Source organism: Rattus rattus, chromosome 2 (genome assembly GCF_011064425.1).
Source record: "Rattus rattus isolate New Zealand chromosome 2, Rrattus_CSIRO_v1, whole genome shotgun sequence".
Taxonomy (NCBI): Eukaryota; Metazoa; Chordata; class Mammalia; order Rodentia; family Muridae; genus Rattus; species Rattus rattus.
In genome coordinates this window covers 78,787,313-78,809,647 of record NC_046155.1, presented here as the reverse complement: position 1 = coordinate 78,809,647, position 22,335 = coordinate 78,787,313, and the positions used below count along the sequence as shown (strand labels likewise).

The 22,335-nt window shown below is 44.5% G+C and overlaps 1 protein-coding gene across 4 annotated transcripts in view; it reads left to right on the top strand.

Annotated features, from left to right (window-relative positions):
* Tnrc6a (trinucleotide repeat containing adaptor 6A) overlaps positions 1-22,335 on the top strand; it is a 152,595-nt gene that overhangs the window by 24,474 nt on the left and 105,786 nt on the right. For all 4 annotated transcript variants that reach the window (XM_032892715.1, XM_032892714.1, XM_032892712.1 and 1 more), the window contains exon 2: positions 1,089-1,214. In XM_032892715.1, coding sequence (XP_032748606.1) covers positions 1,135-1,214 — 80 coding nt within the window. In that variant the 5' untranslated portion in view covers positions 1,089-1,134. The remainder of the gene's footprint in view (positions 1-1,088; positions 1,215-22,335) is intronic.

Below are 22,335 nucleotides of genomic sequence, written 5' to 3'. Positions count from 1 at the left end.
CCTTTTTTTTTCTTTTTTCTTTTTCTTTTTTTCAGAGCTGGGGACCGAACCCAGGGCCTTGTGTTTGCTAGGCAAGCGCTCTACCACTGAGCTAAATCCCCAACCCCAATCCCTGGCCCTTTGTGTTCAGTGTCTGTGTGAGCCTTTATCGTATGAGACAAAAAAGACAGGAATTTTCCTGCTTTTGGGGAATCAGTAGACCAGACTAGTTTTATTCAATCCTTTAACCATTCCTGTGAGTACCTGTTAGGCCAGCCTCTGCATTTCTGTGTTTATTGGTTTTGCTATTGGTTGTTCTGAGGTTAATTAGCACAGTCTAGCCTAGAACATAATCCCCCTGCCTCAGCTTCTAAAGTGCAACAGTTTCAGCCACATGTCCCGCAAGAACATTGATCACCCTTGTGTTTGTTTTAAATTTTAAATTTTAAAACAAGGAGGTGGCAGCAGCACCACACACCTTTGATCCCAGCACTTAGGAGGCAGAGGCAGGGGGATCTCTGAGTTCTCTGGTCCACTCTGAGGGTTCCAGGACAGCCAGAGCTATGCAGAGAAACCATGTCTTGAAAAACAAAACAAAACAAAACATAAGGAAGGACCGATTGTTTTTTTGCTTGTTTGTTTGTTTATTATAGAACAGAGTTTATTCAGAGCATGGGGAGGGGAGTCGAGAGGGTGGTAGAGGCAGAGAAAGAGAGAGAGGAGTAGAGAAGTAGAGGTCAGCCATGAGCACATGGAGAGAGGTGGGAAGGGAGAGAGGACAGAGCAGGAGCAGGAAGGATCTTTTAATGTGACCATTTTGCCTGCATATTGTCTGTGCACCATGAAGCAGGGATTGGACTCTCTAGAGCTGGAGTTACGGGTCACTGTGTGAGCCTAATTGTGGGTGGTGGGCATTATTAAATCTAAGTGCTCTAGGAGACGGTATTTAATCGGGGCTGGCTTACAGGTTCAGAGGTTCGGTTTGGTATCATAATCAAGGCAGGAAGCACGGTGCTAGAAACAGAATTGCTTGCGGTGCCTGCATTTCATGTGGAAACACACTTGGGCTGTGTCTGAGGTGGCTCATCTGTAATACCTTCATTTCTCAGGTGTGGACACTGAGGCCCAGAGAGGTGATGTGATTTGCCTAAAGTCATGCAACTAGTGGCAGAGCCCGGCCTAGAAGCCAGGTGTCCTGGATCTCAAGATACCCCACTGCCTGAGGAATGGAACAGGTAATGTATCTCAAAGTGGGGGGATATGGAGGAGTCCTTGCAGCCTGAGGTGTCTGATATGCACTGAGTCAACAGAGGAAGCAGCCACTCACGAACCTGACATGTTGAGTAGGGTTGATATCAAAGATTTGAAATTCAGCCCCTAAGACCCAAAGACAGAAACTAAGACCCATACCCCCACAGCCGACATCCCCTTCTGAAGGTGGTTTTCCTCGGACCAGACACATGTCCATCTCCAAACAGTTTGGCCATGACATATCTGGTCATTCTGCTACTCTGTCTCTCATCAATGCAATGCACAGTGGATGCTTTACAGTGGATGCATGGGGAGGTCAGAAGGGAAGGGAATCAATTGGGAGGTTCCTCTGGAGATCCAGGAGGAAACCAAAGACAAAAAAGCTGTCTGGAGGGGTCTGTAGAGGTCCGCTGGTTAACAGCTGCTAACATTAGTCACTAGGAATGCTGTAAGGCAGACAGGAAGTAAAGCCCCACGACATGGGAAGGGAAGAAGGCTCTGCTTTCATGTATTCCCATTTGTTTCTAGGGAGTTTCTTAAGCCAAGTATTAGCAAACAAAACGCACATAGGTTATTATAAGTCAGATATAGCCTGAGTGTTAAGTGTAAGCCCTGATACCAGTCATTGATAATACGGATTCATATCTCTTAAGAGGCAGAAATACCTTTCTATCCACTCAGTGATCATTAGTTGAGAGCCCACCATGTGCCAGGCAGCTGGAATACATCAAGTGAAGTATACAAACATCTGGAATTCAGTCAGAAGGAGGTTGCCAAATATCCCAGTCACTTGGAAAAGTTAAAGGGAGAGAAAGCTTAGGAGAAAATGATTCAGTTCAATACTATTGATTAAGGTAAAAGCTTCGAAAGAACTGTATTTGTAGATTGAGTTTGACTAGGTCTGCTGGAGAATCTTCCAGGCTTAGTGAACACCACAGAGGGCCTGCCTGAGCTGGCTTTCCTGATTAAGCAGACATCCCGGCATACACTGTGGCAAAGGCACCCTGGGGAAAGGCTGGCAGAACAGAATGTACAAAGGAACATCTTCAGCAGGTAGCCGGGCACCAAGGGATCGAGGCATTTTGTTACAGGTGTGTGGTTATACCCCGAGGGAGTCTAAGAGCATCTATCCTCAGGGTGATTGTCAGGCGGGGTGTGAGCCGCAGGCACTGGGTAGTAATTGGTCACCGGGCTAGGGTCCTCAAATCACTTCCAACTCCTGGGAACAGAATGTTCTGTTCCATACAAAGTGTTAGAACAAGGGTTCAGGTAGAGGGAAAAAGGGGAAAGTGACCTTGGAACTAGGGCAGAAGGCAGGGCTACAAGAGGCCAGTCATAAGCTTGAATTCGTATTCAAATATATATATATCCAGAAAGACTGAGCATACAAACTCTTACATCCCTCTTGAATAAGGACAAAATCTTTCCCATCTGCACTACTGCTTGACCTGGGTTACAGAGGAGGGAGGATGAGGGAGACCCCATCTCTATGCATCAAGCAGGAGGGGGGAAAGGAGGAGACAACACTTGTTGCTCCTTTTGTCTGTACAAATCCCCACTAGTCCTTTCATGGTTGCCATGGCAACAGTAGTCCTGAGAGTCCTTTTCATTAATTAACCCAGGTCCTCACTCCCAGTGCAGGCATACAGCCCTATTCTGTGCCTGTATCTCTGTCTGCCCGCCTTGGGTATCCCTGCTACCCACTGTCATTCTCAATCGTAGCTTCCCTGACCCAGGAATCCATCCTCCACAACCCTGTCTTTCCCTTTTCCACATGCTCTGCCTTCCAGCCTCTGGCATTGTGTTCCCTGTGGAGGCTTTCCTATCTCACTGGGCTTTGGGGCTTGGCAGGTCTTCTTAGTCGCACTTCTCCACTATCCATCCCCATCAGTGGCTGCACTGTTCAGTTAGACTCCGGATAGCACTGTCTCTGCTCTCCTTCCTGCAGAGTCCAAGTCCCCGGAGTCAGTATCCAGTGGCTCTGCCCCATGGCCAGATGCTTGTGAATCTAGACAGTTTGGGGACAGAAGTCAGGTGCCTTACAATGTGCTCTCGTTAGACCTACTCTTGGGAGATGATTCTCCCAGGAGAAGAGGCGTTCAAAACAAGGGAAGCGATTCTAGTTATACATAGTGGAATAAAATATAAAACATAAGCCATTTTATGTCTGTTGTATGTCTGTCTGTATGTATGTATTTAACAGTGACAGGGATCAAGCCCAGGGCCTCCAGCATGCTAGATAAATGCTGTGCCACCGGGTCACAGCCCAGCACATAGAATTTTCAAGTGTTTTGGTAGCTGTGTCTTCATTTAAAAATAGAAACACATGAAACTAATTCAGCATCGCACCGAATCCAGCGCTTGTGAAACACCATGGCAACATGTGACCAATAGAAGCATTATTCAACTGCCTGTTCTTTTTAAGTCTTTGAAGCCCAGGGTTTTTGCTGCTGTTGCTGTTTTGTTTTGTTTTTATTTATTATCATTTTTTTTTTAGCTCTTAAAGCCCAGTTCAATTTTGATGCTCAACTTCCACTGGACGAGTCATGTATAATCTAACGTAGGTGCGCTCTGCTCCCGCTGTAGATGTGGATTTATCTACATTTACATCCGCAGTCGGAAATCACATACCCATGTCGTTCTAGATGTATGCTCACATCTTCCCAGTGGTAATTTAAATATCCAGTGAGCTTTTACTTCCTTTTTACTTCCCTCTTCTCCTTCCAGTTCCTCCCTCTCCACCTCCATTTTTCCCTCCAATCCCCCACCCCCGCTCATCCACTCCTCCTCCGTTTTTCTTAGGTGAAGGTCAGGCTTCCCAGGGTTATCAACCAGCCCTGGCATATCAAGCTGCAGTAGGACTAGGCACCTCCTCTCCTATTAAGGGTAGACAAGACAGCCCAGTAGGAGGAAAGGGTCCCAAAGGCAGGCAACAGAGTCAGAGGCAGCCCCTGTCCCACTGTTAAGAGTCCCCCCGAAAGCCCAGAACTTTAACCCTCTCCTATGCATTTCCTCCATAGTGATCTTTGTCACAATTGTTTGACGTTGAAGCAGAAGCTTGTCCATTTCAGTGACAAGTCCAAACCGTCTCAAGCCACTGTCTCTGAATTGTGGGTGTGGGGTGCAAAGGAGGTTCCATACATTGAAAACTAACTCCAAGCGTGTAACTACCAGCAATACATTCTTCAGATTTTTCTCGTAGCTTTTGCAGGAAATTAGCACAGTGTTGGCGATTGCCACTGGAAATGTTTCGTATACAGCTTCATTTTTTAAAAAAGATTTATTTACTAATCTGTTTATTTTATGTACATGGGTATTTTGTCCTCATGCTTGTCTGTGCCCCACTTGTGCGCAGTGCCTGTGGAGGAGAGAAGAGGGTGTAGGATCCCCAGGCCTGTTCCAGAAAACTGTGAGCTGCCTTGTGGGTTCCGGTAGTCCGGGTGGTCAGGAAGAGTAAGCAGTGCTCTTAACCACTGAGCCATTTCTCCAGCCCTGGGTTTATGTTTGAAAGTGCACAAAGTCGTAGTTACTGGTTTGCATCGTGAAAATTTAGATTTTAATATAAATTCCAATCCTTTCCTAGACAGGGCAAACTCATGTTTTTCTTTCCCTGTGAACTTCAGATTTAGCTTTGTATGTACTGTGATGATGGAATGATGGAAACCCAAAACGGAAATCACGGTTATTTTCTGTCTTTGGCTAAAGAGTTCCTGGCAAAGCATGCCGTTTTGTTTCAAGAAAATCTTGAACTGGGACCGACAGTCCTGTGAGTCTTTGTGAAATCGCGCACAAACGTTGGCACGGTCCCAGCTTCCCCATGTTCACAGCCTTGTATCTTTTCACAGGTTCCATACACGGGTGGTGATTCATAGCACTGTACACACACACTGAACGGTTTTAGCAACTGTGTCCACGACACTTTCTAGTCTGCTCCCGAAAGCCACGCAGATATTTTGAGTCTATATCGTACCGTGGAACGAAGCAATAGAGGGAAACATCAGTTTTCCTCCTGTCTGGAGATCCCAATGAGTCTGCATTTCTGGAGCACCATCTGGCACGGCAGGAACAAAATTCTCATAGCTAACCGAACACTCTTCAATGCCAAATGTAAAAGATTACAGCAATCCCTTCCACGACTGTGAGTTGGCAATGCTTCCTGATAAATTTGGAAGGCATTTAGAGCGACAATATCCAACTTTAGCTGGGCGGTGTCTTGGTTTCTTTTCTGTTGCTGTGATTTTAAAAGGAAACAAAACAAAACAAAAAGAAACAAAAGTCAGGTGGAAAAAAAAAGGCATTTAAGGGAGAAAGGATTAATTTCAGCTTATGGTTCACAGTCGTTGGGGTGGCAGTCCTGGCGATAGGAACTTGAAGCAGCTGTTCAAGGTTTGCCCACAGTCAGAAGAGCGTGACAGAAGTCATACTAGTGATCAAAGCATAGGGTCATTCTTTTGTGAGCAAAGAATCCCTTGCCCAGGGAACAGCCCCACCCACGGTTAAAATGGGTTTCCCACATCAGTAATAAAGGTGACACCCCCCACCCCCTGAGGTGACCAGAGTCCCATCTCCCAGGTGATTCTACATTCTGTTGAGCTGTTGCTAATTAATACTAACAGCCATTAGCAGCATCTTAATGACACGGTTCGCTTAAAATGTACTGAGTTTTCACCTTTTAAATCAGTTTATCATTGATACATTCTTTTATTCTACAGAAAACTATTTGTTGGGCTTTTAAACCTTGTTCACGTTCCCCTGTGGGGATGGCCACAGAGGCTGGACTGATTTTCATCCCCACAAGCAAAATCTAAGGGTCCCTTCTCCTCCTCATTCCCGGCACGTGAGATTTAAAAAAAAAAAAAAAATGGAAGGAAGCTAAAATTACAGTTTCATACTCATAGCAGCCACATTTGAAGTGCTGAGGGGAAATGTGGAGCTGCCCTCTGGCCAGGAGGCTCTGGTCCCCTGAGACAACAGTGCAGGGACAGATCCTCTGCTCAGTGTCCTTCCCTAAAGGGCCGCTGTCTGAGTAGGTGCCCAGAGAGGTTGGCGGGAAGGATATTCTGCAATGTCCTTGACAGCAGCCACTGACCAGAGCAATTCATATAGCCCTCACCTCTCTGACCATGTCCGAGCAATCAAACAACAATAAAGTCTGCTGTGTTATCTATTCTGAGGAACTTTAAGCCAGATTTAAAAATAGACACACAGCTAGATCGAAGATCTATTACTAGGAGGGTGGAGGGAAATCAAGTTATACCATGTAACAACTTTTTTAATATTATACTTTTAAGATGAACACCAGGGGGCTTGGTGGTTTAGAGCACCGGCTACTCTTCCAGAATACCTGGGTTCTGTTCCCAGCACTCACAAGATGGCTTACAGCCATAACTCTGGTTCAAGGGGAACTGACCCCCTCTTCTGGCCTTCTTGGGCACTGCATACAGAATGTGCACAGACATACATTGTAAACAAAACACATATAAAATAACAATAAGCCTTCTAAAAAGCAAATGATGGGGCTGGAGAAAGGGCTCGGTGGTTAAGAGCACTGACTGGGGGTTGGGGATTTAGCTAGGGGTAGAGCGCTTGCCAAGCAAAGCGCAAGGCCCTGAAACGCAAGGCCCTGGGTTCGGTCCCCAGCTCCGAAAAAAAAAAAAAAAAAAGAAAAACAAAAAACAAAACAAAACAAAAAAACAAACAAACAAAAAAAAAGAGCACTGACTGTTCTTCCAGAGGTCCTGAGTTCAATTCCCAGCAACCACATGGTGGCTCACAACCATCTGTAATGAGATCCAATGCCCTCTTCTGGTGTGTCTGAAGTCAGCAACAGTGTATTCACATACATGAAATAAACAAATTAATCTAAAAAAAAAGCGAGTGACAAATCATTAATAGGTAGTAAACACAGAGATAAACAGGAAGCAGCCAGGGCACCTGGATGCTATGCATGTGAGATCAGAAGTTCAGTCCTCAGCACCCACTTAAAAAGCAGGGTGTGGCTGTGAATGACTGTAGTGTTAGCAGGCAGGATTTGCTGGCCAGGCTGCCACACCGAATTGATGAGCTCTGGGTTCAGTGAAGGATCCTGTCTAAAAAAATTAAGTGGTGTACAGTTGAGCAAGGAAGACATCTGACGTCAATATTCTCCTTAGTTAATTAGTTAGTTAGTCAGCTAGTTTTTGACTACTTGACACAGCTAGAGTTATCTGAAAAGAGGGAGAAAATGAGAAAACATTTCTACCAGACTGACCTATAGATAACTCAGTAGAGCATCTTCTTGATTAATGATCGATGCGAGAAGGCCTCTGGGGTAGCCCTGAGTGATGTAAGGGAGCAGGCTGAGCAAGCTATGAGAACCAAGCCAGTGTGAAGGGTTCTTTCACAGTTTCTGCTTGAGGTCCTGCCTCTAGGTTACTGCCTGAGTTTAGTTTCCCTCAAATGAGGTACTGCCAGGGGGATATATAAGCTGAATAAACCCTTTCCTTTTCAAGTTGCTTTTGGTCATGATCTTTATCCCAGCAATGAAAAACAAACTAGGGGAGTCAACCTCTGGCCTCTGTGCTTGACGCATGCATGGTGTGTACAGTGACCCAAACACTTGACACATACACGCGCATGCACACACACACACACACACACACACACACACACATGCATGCATGCATGCACACGTGCACACATGCATAAACGCCCAGGTGCACAGATGCACACAAAGGAGTGGCTACCTCTGTACTTCTGTGGAGGGAGATAGACAACTCAGATCAACCTGGGTTTGATATAAAGTTAAGCCTTCAAGTATTACTCACATAATTAAAATTAACTTAGAAGAAGAAAGAACTTAAGGAAGGGGGAGTCATGACAGAAGCAGAGAGATGAACAAAGAACCCAATTAAATAGAATTAATTGCAGCACACATTATACGGTGGCTAAATAAGTTATCACATGGCACAATATTTAATGCAAATGTCAAAAGTAATTCTTCAAGGAGAAGATATACAAATTATATGGTGGCCTCTCTATAAACTGAAAATGGGAAATGCCAGGCAGTGATCAAAACTAATTTATGAAACTTTTTGCCTCCAGTGCTTGCCTGGCAACGAGCCAGGGAACACATCCCAAGCTACTGTTGTTTCAGAAGCTCCCAGCCACAGGACCATTGGCATCCAGTCCTCCTGCTTAATATTTCCCAGCCTGCACAGCAGTTGTTCCTACAGGCTTCTTACAGGCTCAGGCCCCTCTATTCCTTTTTTTTTTTTTTTTTTTTTCCGAGCTGGGGATCGAACCCAGGGCCTTATGCCCAGGCAAGCGCTCTACCACTGAGCTAAATCCCAACCCCTATTCCTTTTCTTCTTTCAGCCTTCTCTTGTCTCATTACTTAAGTGTATGTGTGGATAAATGGTAATTGAGTCATAATGCCCAAACAGCATAGCCTTTCTCTAGGGTGGGTATAGAGGAGGGAAAACGGCTAATAAAGCCTATAGGACACGCATGGATGAGTTTCATTCTTAGTTCAAACCCAGAATTACCCTAACCCCTCCTGACACTGAATAAATAAATTAGTCGAGAACAATAATTAAATTAGAAGAGGCCAGAAAATCATCATGGACCCCATTGAAAAGCACCCTGAACTCAGAGCTTCTCGAAAGTGTTTTTGAAAACACATCTTCTTCAGCTAGCCTTGTGGGCACTAAGCCCAAGGTGTGTGTCTGAGAATAAGGCACAGACAGGTTATTAAAAATATAACATTGTCAGCACAAGGACAGTATGTTCATGCTGCAAATGACAGGCAGAGGCAATGTTGACCTCGGGAAGGACGAAATGCGAGGCCACCCTGTGGAAGAGCACAGACAAAGCCTGGCAGACTAGATCCTCTCAAAGCTAGCTGTGTTGTGTTTCCTGACCTGCCTAGTGCACAGCGAACCAGAGGTGCACAGAGAAGAGACAAAGGATGCTTAAAATAACCAGAATCCAAAGTAAGAGAAACAGAGCAGTAACCTTAGCTCTGGGGGAAGAGGGTGTGTATACAGAGCATTCTACACAGAGTATTGTTTCACTGTGGAGAACACACACACACACACACACACACACACACACACACACACAGCCAGTACAGTAACATTCACAGATGTCTACTAGTGAAACAGCATAGCATTGAGGGATTGAGGGGAGAAAGAAGAAATAGCTATTGGGCTGACAAAATGGCACCGTGAGTAAAGGTGCTTGCTGCCAAGCCTGACAACCTGAGTTCAGTCCCTGGAACCCACAAGAGGGAAGGAGAGAACTAATTCCCACGAGCTGTTCTCTGACCTCCACACATGCACCATGGTATATAAGCCTACACAAAGACACACAGGAATACGCAGAATAAATAAATAAAAACATCTTGAGAATAGATGTCCCAGGAGAGTGCAATTCTGTTTTTAAACTTCTTTACCATAACCAACACCCGTGTCTGCTGCAGGTGCAGTCCTGTGAGTTGCTCCCCTTTACATACCAGACACGGAGCTTTTAAAAGACTGCAAAATGTTCTCCTCACTCTGGAACGTGATAAGACGCCTGATACACAACAGAGACCAGACCAATCAAATGGGATGTTTGGCAAAGATGATTCAAATGTGCTTTCTTAAATTTGCTTCATTTGATTGTAATTAAAGGTAGAGCATGAAGGGTAGGGAGATGGCTTAGTCAATGAAACAGTTCCACGACCTGAGTTTGATCCCCAGATCTCACATTCAGAAAACCTGCACATGAGCTAGAGCGATGGCTCATCTGTTAAGAGCACTGGTGGCTCTTGCAGAGGACCTGGGTTCTGTTCCCTGCATCCACATGGTGACTGTAACTCCAGTATCAGGTAATCAGAAACCCTCTGGCCATGTCTTCCATGGGTATCAGACATATACTACATTGGCCTGCATGCAGACACTCATACATTATATAAAAACCTAAATAAAAGATAGAGAGAGAGAGAGAGAGAGAGAGAGAGAGAGAGAGAGAGAGAGAGAGAGAGAGAGAGAGAGAGAGAGATCTAGATCTAGTTTTCTCCACTGGTCTCCACATGCAGGTACATGAACACCTACATGGGGAACCATAAACATGGGCATGCATACACAGAAACTTGAAGACATGTGTCTTACCCTTTTCCTTGCTTTGAATCAGTTCTTGGATCCAGGAGCATGTACACAGCCATACACTGGCTGAGTCCATTATACTAGATTAGCCAGAGGGAGCCACTCCAATGCCAACTGCAGCTTGAGACATCAAGGAGGCAAGCACCATTTTCCATGACAACCCTCTGGCAGGACTGGCGTGGCCTCCACAGCAAAATGCTTGTCTGACATCACAGGCGGTTTGATCCCTTGCACCTTAAAGCAAGTGAACACGTGAGTCCCCTGACTAACTTGATCAGTGCACCAAGCATTTATTATTTTTGACTTTGGCACCACTGAAACCAACCTCTGTCTGAAGCCAAGAGTTCTTGCCATTCTGAGACTTAGACAAAAAGAAAGAAAGACAGGAACGTGTAAAGGTGCAGGCATAGTTTAATTTTCTGTTAAGTAGCATCTACCGTGTTTTCAGAGTGCTTAGAAAGTTTTAGAACTCTAGTTAGGACAAGTGAGGGAGCGCAGCGGATGAAGTCACTTATTTCAAAGGCAGACGATCAGCTCCAACCCTAGAATCCACATGGTAGGAGAGAGCCAACTCCTGCAGTCTTCTGAACTCCACCTACACGCCGTGGCACACACACCTATAGTCACATATACCATATATACGACAATAAGAACTGAAAGCAAGTGCTTCACAACCTAAAACTCTTTAGATAAAAGTCCATGTTTTATATTCTAAAAATCCACGGGTCCTATAACCTGTGCCTGAGACTGCTCTGTTAGAGGCCACTGAGTTCATTGCCTTTCAAACTTCAAGTAAAGCTGAGACAAGGAACAAAGTCTTGTCCCACAGAAATGTTAACGATGTTGAAAAATCTAAAACCAAGCAAGAGATCAGCTATTCTTAGCTAGAGAGGACAAAATACAATGTCAAGATTTAAATAATGGAATTAACAAGTCCCAAGTGATAAGAACACACAAAGAGTGCACATCAAGAGTGCACATGCTCCTCAAACATACAGAATACACATAAACATGGAAATGTGTGAGGACAAAAAAGCCAAGTGGCCCCCAAGGCAGAAGAAGCTATAGAGTGAGGTGCTTGATATCGTCAAACAACAAATTACATCAAGTTAAGTTTTGATTTGTGTACACATGCACACTTGCATGTGCTCATGTGTGCATGTATGCATGGTAGCATGTGCCACAGAGGGGCACTGTGAAGGTCAGAAGACCGCTCTCTGGAGTCAGTTCTCTCCTGCCACCTTGTGGGATTAGAGATGAAATTTAGGTCTTCAGGCCTGTGTGCGGGCACCTTAACCTCCAAGCCATCTCACTGGCCTGTAAGTTTTTATTTATTTATTTATTTATTTATTTATTTATTTATTTATTTATTTATTTTAAAGAAACCAAAATACAGACTGGAGAGATGGCTCAGTGGTTAAGAGCACTGATTGCTCTTCCAAAAAGGTCCTGAGTTCAAATCCCAACAACTACATGGTGGCCCACAACCATCTGGGACCCGATGTCCTCTTCTGGTATATCTGACAGCTACAGTGTACCCATATAGATAAAATAAATAAATCTTTAAAACAATAAATCAAAATACTTACAAGTCTTGGCGGCGGGGGGAATCATCCAAGGCCAGGCACAGTGATGCCAGCCTCTAATTGCAGCTCTCAGAGGACGAAGCATGAGGATCTTAGGTTCAAGGTCAATCTGAGTCCACAGGAAAATCCTTAGGACACTGAGAGTTATGGGGGTGGGGTAGAGAGGAGAATGGTCCATTCCTTGAGGAAATGAGATCTGCAGTTTCTATAGAAAATGAAAAAGAAAGCATGGACCTTTTAAAACTGAAAAGATGTAGAGAGCTCTGTAACCAGGGGTAAAATCATAATTATATATTTTTATCATGAGAGAATGAAGATCTTTCTGACAGTGGGGTAAGGGCGTTTCTGTGGGTAGAGTTCTTACCACACACGCATGAGCATTGAAATTAGAGTCCCCAGCACTAACATAAACACCTAAATGCAGAGTGAGCATGACTTTCTGCCTATCATCAGGAGACGGACTTCTCCACCGGAAAGCTCTGGGGTCAAGTGAGAGATTCTATCTCAAATAAAGGTGGGGAGTTTGGAGAAAAGGACCTCAGTACTAACCCATGGCCTCCACATGTATGTAATGTAACCCATCCTCCCACACCTGCACGTATTCTAGCCCGCAGGTAAGCATGCATGGGTACCCCACACAAAAGCACAAGAGAAAAGGAAGAGTGAATGAGAAAGAGCCAAGGGGCTGTAAGTGGCAGGGAAACAGAAAGGCTCATGATAAAAATGGACACCACCGAATTAAGTGATTCAGAGGGCAAAAAACATTAAATTCAATCATTTAATCTGAGCCTTTGATAAAGTCAATAGAATAAAACTCCAGAGATACTTTATCAAGGGAAATAGAAACAATAAAATGATAACGTGGTGAAGTAAAAAAGGGGTTTAGGCAGAAACATAGGTGGATAGTGAGGGAATGTTTTGTCATTTCTCGACTAATTAAATTTTTAAGATTTTCTATCTTTCAAGCAAAATAGGGAGTTCAATGGAGATGGCTCAGTCAGCGTAGTACTCGCTAAGCAAGCACGGGACAAGAGTTTGGATCCTCAGAATTTACTTGCAATCCCTTCAAAGGGGAACTCTGAGGCAAGCCAACTAGCCAGAGTAACTGAAGGGTGAGTTCTGGGTTCAGTGAGAGACTCTACTTCAACATACAACATGGATGTCGACTGAGAAAGATACCAAGGGTCAATGGGCCGGCACACATATGCACACATATGCCCATGCACCCACCCATATACATTTGAGCACACATGCATACTACATACATAAAAAGCCAAAATATACAGTTGAAGATGTTTATTAACATACTTCCTAATTTGGAGTATTACCTACATTCCTAGACCATGCTAGATCCCCTTGATAATGCCATGTTTATTCCGTGTCATTTCTAGTGATCACAGAGCATTGATTTTTTTTATAGTGTTGTGGAGTTTTGTTTATTTATTATTTATTTTAGTTTTTACGTGGCTTTCTCAGAAAATGAATGTCTTTTGCTTCTCTGTGCTCTGATGTAGTTGATAAGAATGTTCAATGACTTGTTTCAGGCTTTTTGGAAGAACTCAAAAAATCAAGAAATCATGTAGGGCTAGTGGATTTTAGGCAGAGCGCTTATCTAGCACATGCAAGGCCTTCTCATCATCATCGTCATCATCATCATCATCATCAATGTAATATTTATAAAAATATATCAGTAGTAATAGTTGTAGTGTGGAAGTAAAATTTAAGGACAACTCCTTTTTGAGCCCCCTCATGCCTACAGCAAGTTATTTCCTTGCTTCTCAATAAATGCTACTCACTTATTCTTCAAATAGAAAATTGCCCAGTGGTTAAGAGCACTTGCAGAGAACCCAGGCTCAATTCCCTGTACTCACATGGTGGCTCACAACCATCTGCAACTCTAGTTCCAAGGAACTTAATGCCCCTTTCTGGCCTTTAAGGAGAATGCATGCATGTATACAGGCAAAACACTCAAGCGCACATTTTTTTTAAAAAGTCAAATAAAAATCAAAATGTGTTTATTCTGATAATATTTGTGTTTTTTTTTCTAGAAATATATATTAATTGTGGAAAGTTTCATAAAACATTGTCTTCCTATTTTGTATTCCTAGTGATATGTTTTTGAGCTGCCTCTTTTTTGTGTTTATTCAACTCAAGATTTAGCTTTTTTCAGATTTGTTTTTATTTCTAATAATGTGTACATATGTATTTAAGCAGACTCAAACATGGGTCTTCCATAAGAACAGTAAGTGTTCTTGACCCCTGACCCCTGAGTCTCCAGGTCCTCTTCTCTTTCATTTTTTTACTTCTTCCTTTCTTGAATCACGCCTACAAAGTGAATTACCATTTCTGCTTCGGGGATCTTGTTAAGAGTTTCTTTGCAGACTGTTAATATCCTTCATTGCTATAAAGAATTCTTCAGGACTATAAAAGATGAGTTCACCATTTGATGTTATAGCACTTGGCATAAAACTGCAAAGTTGACCTTTAAAAATATCTCCATTCAGAATGGATACAACCCACAATGGGAACGCATCTCAGTCCATTGAGGACTTGGCCAACCCGTGTGCAGCTGGAAGCCCTGGACCCAGCCTCAGTACCACATAAGCTGGCTGTGGTGTACACGCCTGTTATCTCAGTGCTTGACAGGTGGAGGCGAGGGGTTGGAGGGGGATCAAGATCAGTCAGGCAACAGTGTTTGTGGTGATGGTGGTGATCCCAGCATGTGGGAAGCAGAGGCAGGAGGATCTTTGTGAGTTCAAGGCCACCCAACCCTGTCTTGGAAAAAAAGTTCAAAGTCATCCTTGGCTATTCAAGATCACCTTTGACTATATAACCCATTTGAAGATAGCCTGGACTGTACAAGACCCTGCCACAAAGTAATTCAGACAGACAGACAGACAGGCAGGCAGGCAGGCAGGCAGGCAGGCAGGCAGGCAGGCAGGCAGGCAGACTTTGGATCCTCCAAACCTTTCTTTTTAAGTTCCTTACTGACTCCAGGCTGACAGTTGGTCTTTAGCATCTGTTGGACGGTGTCTTCTGGCTTTCAGATTCACTGGAGTTTGGTCCTCTTTGCCTTGGTCGCCTTCATTAGTCTTGGATCCAAGTTCATCTGACACTGAGATCAGGAACCTAGCAGCTCCCAGTTACCATTGTTCTGCTAAATCTTTCTTCAGACATTTAATCCCAGTCTCACCAGAAAACTTCGGCATGTTCTTTTGTTTACAAGCAAGAGCTGACATTTTTCTTTAATAATTATTGCATTTTTATTTGTTTATTTCAGGTGTGTGTGTGTGTGTGTGTGTGTGTGTGTGTGTACATGTGTGTGCATGTGTGTATGTATGGGTGTTTTGGCCACATATAGTCTGTGCACCATGTGAGTGCCTGGTACCTATGGAGGCCAAAGGATGTCAGGTTGCCTGGAACTGGAATTATAGATGATTGTCAGTTATCATGGGGGTGCTGGGCATCAAACTCAGGTCCTCTGCAAAAACAAAAAACACTCTTAATCACTGAGCCATCCCTCTAGTCCTGACCACTAGATTTTGTTGTTATTGATGATAGTTGTTTATTTAAAATTTTTATTTTAGTGTGTGTGCGTGTGCACACACGCGCACGCGAGTGTGAGCGCACATATGTGCAAGTGACGTAGGAAATAAACAGATCTCTTAAAGCTGGAGCTACAGGCAGATGAGAGGCCCCTGGTTCTTACCGGAAACTGAGCGCAGGTCCTTTGCGAAACTTAGAAAGTTCTTTACTCCCACCCTACCCTTCTAGCCCCACAAGCTCAGGTTTTTACTCTTTTGAGCCAATCTAATTTTTTTCTCTTTAAAAATTCTTTTGGGGTTTTAAATTCCAAGTTCATTGATGAAGATTTCAAGTATGATTTGTCACAATTTGGTCATCATGTACTCTTTAACAAGTCCTATAATCTGACACAGGCCCTGTTTGCTCTTCTGTACTGTTAATTTATTTATGTATGTCATTTTAATCTCCACCTTAAGATGGCTTTTATCCTTAGAAAATTTAAATTGGTTTCCAGAATCATCAATTTCTGAACATATTTATTGACAGAAGTAGAAGAAAAATGTCTGTGCTTGCTGGTATGCTGTATTTCATTTATCTTTACCTCAGAGACAGGTGGAAAAGCAGCAAGGAGGAAGAGATGGAGAGGCCCTGGGCTCTGCTTCTGCAGTTGAGTTAACCCATACTCCTGGTAGGCTTGGCCCTGGGTGTTCCCTTCCCTTATGCATTGGGTGACTTCTCCCTCCATCTGCTTATTAGGTATGGGGAGGAAGTAGCTAGCCCGGTGTCTCTGCCTGACAGACATACCACATCTGGTTAATTTCCCGTGGGTTCTCTTTTGTCTGCTCTCTTTTGTGGAAGAGAATGGTAATAGTAAGCACCCTCTCAACTAAACCATGCCAGACCTAGGTACCTTTTGGCTCTCTCTTGGGCCTAGATATGAGCAAGGGTCTCTCCACCCTCTGGTTCCTCTCCTCACTTGCTTCTCTCCAAGTTTCAGGTCACCCTTTGCCTTCTGTATTAGTTTCTTTTCCTATCACCATGACAACGTACCTGAAACACCTGAAGGGAGGGGGCGTCATTTGGGCTCACAGTTTGAGGAGAAACAGTTCATCATGGAAGCAAAGGCTCAATGTCTACAATAGCTCATAGATGAGAAGGCTGCTATCATTCAGTCAGCAGTAAAGAGGCAGCCATCCTGGAGCCTGCACAGGACTAGAATCCAGGGGCCCTGCCCTCCAGTGACCTGCCTCCTCTGGCTAGGTCTCTTCATGTCTCTACCACCACCTCAGCTTCCTCAATATCTGGGAACTAAATTTCTCTTTAATGGAGAAATTCATGTGTAGAAATTTGTCTTAAGATAATGATAGCATAAGAACCTAATGACTCTCCGCAGGAATTATGGTCAGTGCTTGGTTTATAGGACAAGGGCAAGTGATCTGAGTAGCCAAGAATTGAGAACTGCTGGAGGAAGTTATACAGTGGCTGCCAGTAGTATGAGCATTGGTTAAGAAACCTTCCCCTTATTTGCATAAAGCAGAACATAGGTATGTGGCCCTCACACAAGCATGTTCCCATAGCAGAGTTCTGCAAAAATGCAAACTCTGCTGGAGCAAATCATCATCACCAGCACTGTGTTGTGTCTCAAACAGCACTGAATTCGTATGAAAGAAATTTGCCAATGAACCATGTGGAAGAGAGTGTGAGTGGGCAAATGACCCCAGTATGGCCAGAACCATTTGGCCAGAGATAAGTGAAGAACAGTTTTATTCAGTCCATTGGGGAAATCGAGAAGACATGGGAGGGAGAGAGAGGCTCTGTCAAGCTTGATGGTTAGCTGTGAGAACTCTCGGGGTTCAGAAAAGTCACTGCCATCAGAGTGACAGCTTACGACAATGAAGGATGCATTGTTAAAGTGAGCATGGGACAGAGATGCACCAGGCATAGGCAACTGCACTTCATTCCCCAGTGTTGATGACGAGTGACCTGAAAACCTAATGTGGCCAGGGCACCTAAGCTAGGCCTCAGCACCCATGGCTCTACTCAGGATCGGTTATCCAGTCTCTAGCCTCTGGATCAGGGGCAAACCTGATATAGCGTGGCCCAAGGGTCCCCTCATAAACCAGAGAACATGAACTACTAGACACAGCCTCCCCTCCCCGTCAGCTGACTAAGATGTTTATCAGACAAGATCGTCCAAGGCTAAGGGGGTTACCTCCTAGACACAGACCAAGGAGAAGTGTTTAACTGTTGAGAGATTTAGCCATCTCAGGCTGGCCGAGTTCCTTCTTTCTTAAAGGAGACGTAAATGGAAGCAGGGAGCTGTTGTCAGAAGACATGTGGGCATAGTGCCTGACCAACAACCCTCCCATAAGAATAGGCTGTGAGAATTCCCGAAAAGGATTTATTCGCCAGGGTCTTATGGAGACCTATGAGCAGGCGGAGTCTTACATCAGAGAAAAAGTGATTGGCTAGGGTAAGGGTGGTAAACAGAAGTCCCAAGAAGCCAAGGGACGAAGGCACATACCAGATGGACTCGTGCTATGCTCAGATTGTACTGTTACTGGACAAGACTTGGAAGCGGAGAGGGCACTCTAATGGGGATGAGAAGCCAGCATAATATATGTGTCTCTGTATGAATATATATGTGCACATGTGTATATGTACATGTCTTAGGGTTACATTGCTGTGAAGAGACACCAAGGAAAACATTTCCTTGGAGATGGCTTACAGTTTCAGAGGTATACTCCGTTATCATCATGGTGGGAAGCATGGCAGAGTATAGACACATTTGGTTCTGGAGGAGCCTAGGGTTCTACATCCATCTGCAGGCAGCAGAAGGGGACTGAGCACTGGGAGGAACGTGAGCATATTTATAAGACCCCAGAGCCTGCCTATTCATCTATCTGGATGTATGTGCCATGTATGCATGTATAGAAACACCAGAAGCAACCTTCAAGTACTGCTCCTCGGCTGTATCCACTGCGTCTTCTGAGGTTGCAGTGTCTCTCATCGGGGACCTGGGGCTTGTTGATTAGGCTAAGCAGGCTGACCAATGAGCTCCAGGAATCTACCTGTCTCCACCACATGTGTCAGTGCTGGGATTGTAAACATACAACACCGTGCTTATTTTTTTTGTTTTTTTGTTTTTGTTTTTTTTAATAGCAATTTCTTTTTAATTTTTTTTGTTTCTCATTTTTTTTTATTTATTTTTTTAACTTGAGTATTTCTTATTTACATTTCGAGTGTTATTCCCTTTCCCAGTTTCCGGGCCAACATCCCCCTAATCCCTCCCCCTCCCCTTCTTTATGGGTGTTCTCCTCCCCATCCTCCCCCCATTGCCGCCCTCCCCCCAACAATCATGTTCAGTCTTAGCAGGACCCAGGGCTTCCCCTTCCACTGGTGCTCTTACTAGGATATTCAATGCTACCTATGAGGTCAGAGTCCAGGGTCACTACATGCATAGTCTTTAGGTAGTGGCTTAGTCCCTGGAAGCTCTGGTTGCTTGACATTGTTGTTCATATGGGGTCTCGAGCCCCTTCAAGCTCTTCCAGTCCTTTCTCTGATTCCTTCAACGGGGGTCCTGTTCTCAGTTCAGTGGTTTGCTGCTGGCATTCGCCTCTGTATTTGTTGTATTCTTGCTGTGTCTCTCAGGAGAGATCTACATGCGGTTCCTGTCTGCCTGCACTTCTTTGCTTCATCCATCTTGTCTAATTGGGTGGCTGTATATGTATGGGCCACATGTGGGGCAGGCTCTGAATGGGTGTTCCTTCTGCCTCTGTTCTAAACTTTACCTCCCTATTTTTGTTGTTCCCCTTTTAAAGAAGGAGTGAAGCATCTGCATTTTGGTCATCCTTCTTGAGTTTCATGTGTTCTGTGCATCTAGGGTTATTCAAGCATTTGGGTTAATATCTACTTATTAATAAGTGCATGCCATGTGTGTTTTTCTGTGATTGGGTTACCTCACTCAGGATGATATTTTCCAGTTCCATCCATTTATTTGCCTATGAATTTCATAAAGTCATTGTTTTTGATAGCTGAGTAATATTCCATTGTGTAGATGTACCACATTTTCTGTATCCATTCCTCTGTTGAAGGGCATCTGGGTTCTTTCCAGCTTCTGGCTATTATAAATAAGGCTGCGATGAACATAGTGGAGCATGTGTCTTTTTTATATGTTGGGGCATCTTTTGGGTATATGCCCAAGAGAGGTATAGCTGGGTCCTCAGGCAGTTCAATGTCCAATTTTCTGAGGAACCTCCAGACTGATTTCCAGAATGGTTGTACCAGTCCACCGTGCTTATTTTTAACATACGCACTCTGCCATCTCCCTAGCACCGCCCCCCCCAGCATATGTTTTAAAATATTATTACATTCAATTCACTTTGGGTGGAAAGCTGTGACTATGGTTGCTCTGAAGACACAGAAAATCCCCCCAAAATCGGAATCTTGGTGTTCCTGAGAAATGCAGTGTTAAAAGAACAGTGTGGAGGGAGAGGGTAGATCTGGAATGAGCCCCAACCCTGGCATCGACTCACTGACATACCTTGATCTCTTGATTCATTTTTACTAAACCAAAGCCAGTCCAAAACTTAATGGCTTAAAACTGCACTACTTCTAATTGCTTGTGAGTCTGTAGGCCTGCAAGGCGGTTTCTCTGGGCTGGGCTGAACTTCTTCATGTATGTATGGTCAACTGTAGGCTGGAGACAGCAACTCTGCTGATTTGGACTCTGTTGGTGCCCTGGCCTTAGCTGGACTCAGAGTTCACTCTAACAGGCATTTCCTCCTAAAAAGCTAGCCTGGCCTTGGATATGTGGCAGTGGTCAGATTCCCAAAGAGTAGATGAAAGTGTGTGTGGTCTCTTGCAGCCCAGGCTTGCAACCAGCCCACCATCTCCCCTCTTTATTCCCACTCCATGTACACAACAAGGCTAGTAAGAGAGAAAACAGATTCCCCTTTCAGTGAGAGGAGCTGCTGTCACTTTGCAGAATGACAGCCATGTAACCAGAAAGATGGGATGGAGAACTCTGGTCACTCTGCCACCCACATAGGAGCAAGCTCCTGGGACCTCTGCAGTCCTCAATGGCTTTGTCTATAGACAAGAGACAACGGAACTGTGACGATTCAATGGTTCTGCTTCTAACATGAAGGCTGTGCTTCTATGGGTTTGTCTTAGTTATGGTTTTACTGCTGTGAAGAGGCACCATGACCAAGACAACTCTTATAAAGGAAAACTAATTGGGGCTGGCTTACAGTTTAGTGCACTGAACTCAGGGGTTTAGTCCATTATTGTCATGGTGGGAAACATGGTGGCCTGAAGGCAGGAATGATGCTGGAAAAGCAGCTGAGAGTTCTACTTCTGGATCATCAGGCAGCAGGAAGGGACAGTGACACATTGGCCGGGCTTGAGCTTCTAAGACCTCAAAGCCCACCCCTTAGTGATACACTTCCTCCAACAAGGCTGAGCCTCCCAATAGCAACATTCCCTAGGAGCCTATGGGAGCCATTTTTTTATTCAAACCACCAGAGTGTTCCATCTACTTGTTCATGTATTTCCTCTTTTGCTTTTAAATGAATATTTTACTCTTAGAAACAGACTCTTTATCAATACCACCACCACCATCTTGAGTGCACCATACTGCACTCTCCTTATCTGCATCAACAAGTTCTGGGCGGTAAAGGAGGATTTTTTCCCCTGCACCTGTTCTTTTAGTCTTTGTCCTCATACTCAGCATCAATCTGTGTGTTTCCGAGATTGACTTGGGGAAGGAAATTGCATTTGCTCTGTTCAGTTAATAAGACCTCTGTGACTCATCTTCCTCCCCGGGTACTCTGACTCCACAGTGGGTGGAATGGCCTGAGGGGAACCTTATGAAGTCTTCGCTGCCTCTGTGCCTTTCCCTTGGAACACCCCCTCATCCGTCTCCATGACCACAGTCGGATGCACTAAGGTGCAGTGGGCTCTGGGTCCCACTTCTCACTCCCTTCCCCCGCCAGGAGAGGTCACTCTTTGCTCTTCAGGTCAGTGGCGACTTTGGGTAGAGACACCCCTGGAGACTAGACAGCAAGCACTAAGTGCCTTGGTAAGCTGTACTCCCTCTCCACACATTTTAGTCCTGATTAATGGAGAAGTTTACAGTTTGTTTTTCACACCTTCTCTACTACTCGCCAGCTTCCATTTATAGCAACGTCTCCAAAATTTCTCTATGAGGAGAGTATCAGCCAGACGTCAATGATCCCGAAGTTTTTCGTTGTTTTTGTTTCCGTGTTTTCTCTCAGGGCCCTGCTACTAGCTTTCCATTTTTCATGGTACTAAATGTTTTCTTCAGAACCATTCTGGAAAAAACGTTCAGAGCAGAAAACCCAGTTGTACAGTGCTTGAGTAGGATGCACAAAGCCCTGGGTCCAGTCCCCAGCACCACATTCATCAGGTGAGGTGGCCTGTGTCTGTAATCCCAGCACTTAGGAAGTGGAGATAGGAGGATCCAAAGTCCATGCTTGGCTACATGGTGAGTTCAAGACCAGCATGGCCTGCCTAAGACCCTGTCTCAGAAATAATAGTAGACAGCTGGGCTTGGTGCCTCCTGCCTGTAAACCAGCCCTTGGGAGGTTGAAGCAGGAGGACCATGAGTTTAAGGCTAGCCTGGACTACATAGAAAGAACCTGTCTCTGAGTAAATAACCAGTAAATAGTTAACCTCCTTCCCGTTAGATTCCCCAGCAGTTTGAAGTCGGCCACAGGAGACATCATCCGTGTGAGTTTCATATCCATTTCTCTCGTCTGGTACCCCCGCTTCTCGCTGAAGTGCTGTTAGGTTCAGACACTCTGCTGTCCTCTGTGGGGAAGGACTGGTTACCAGTGACTCAT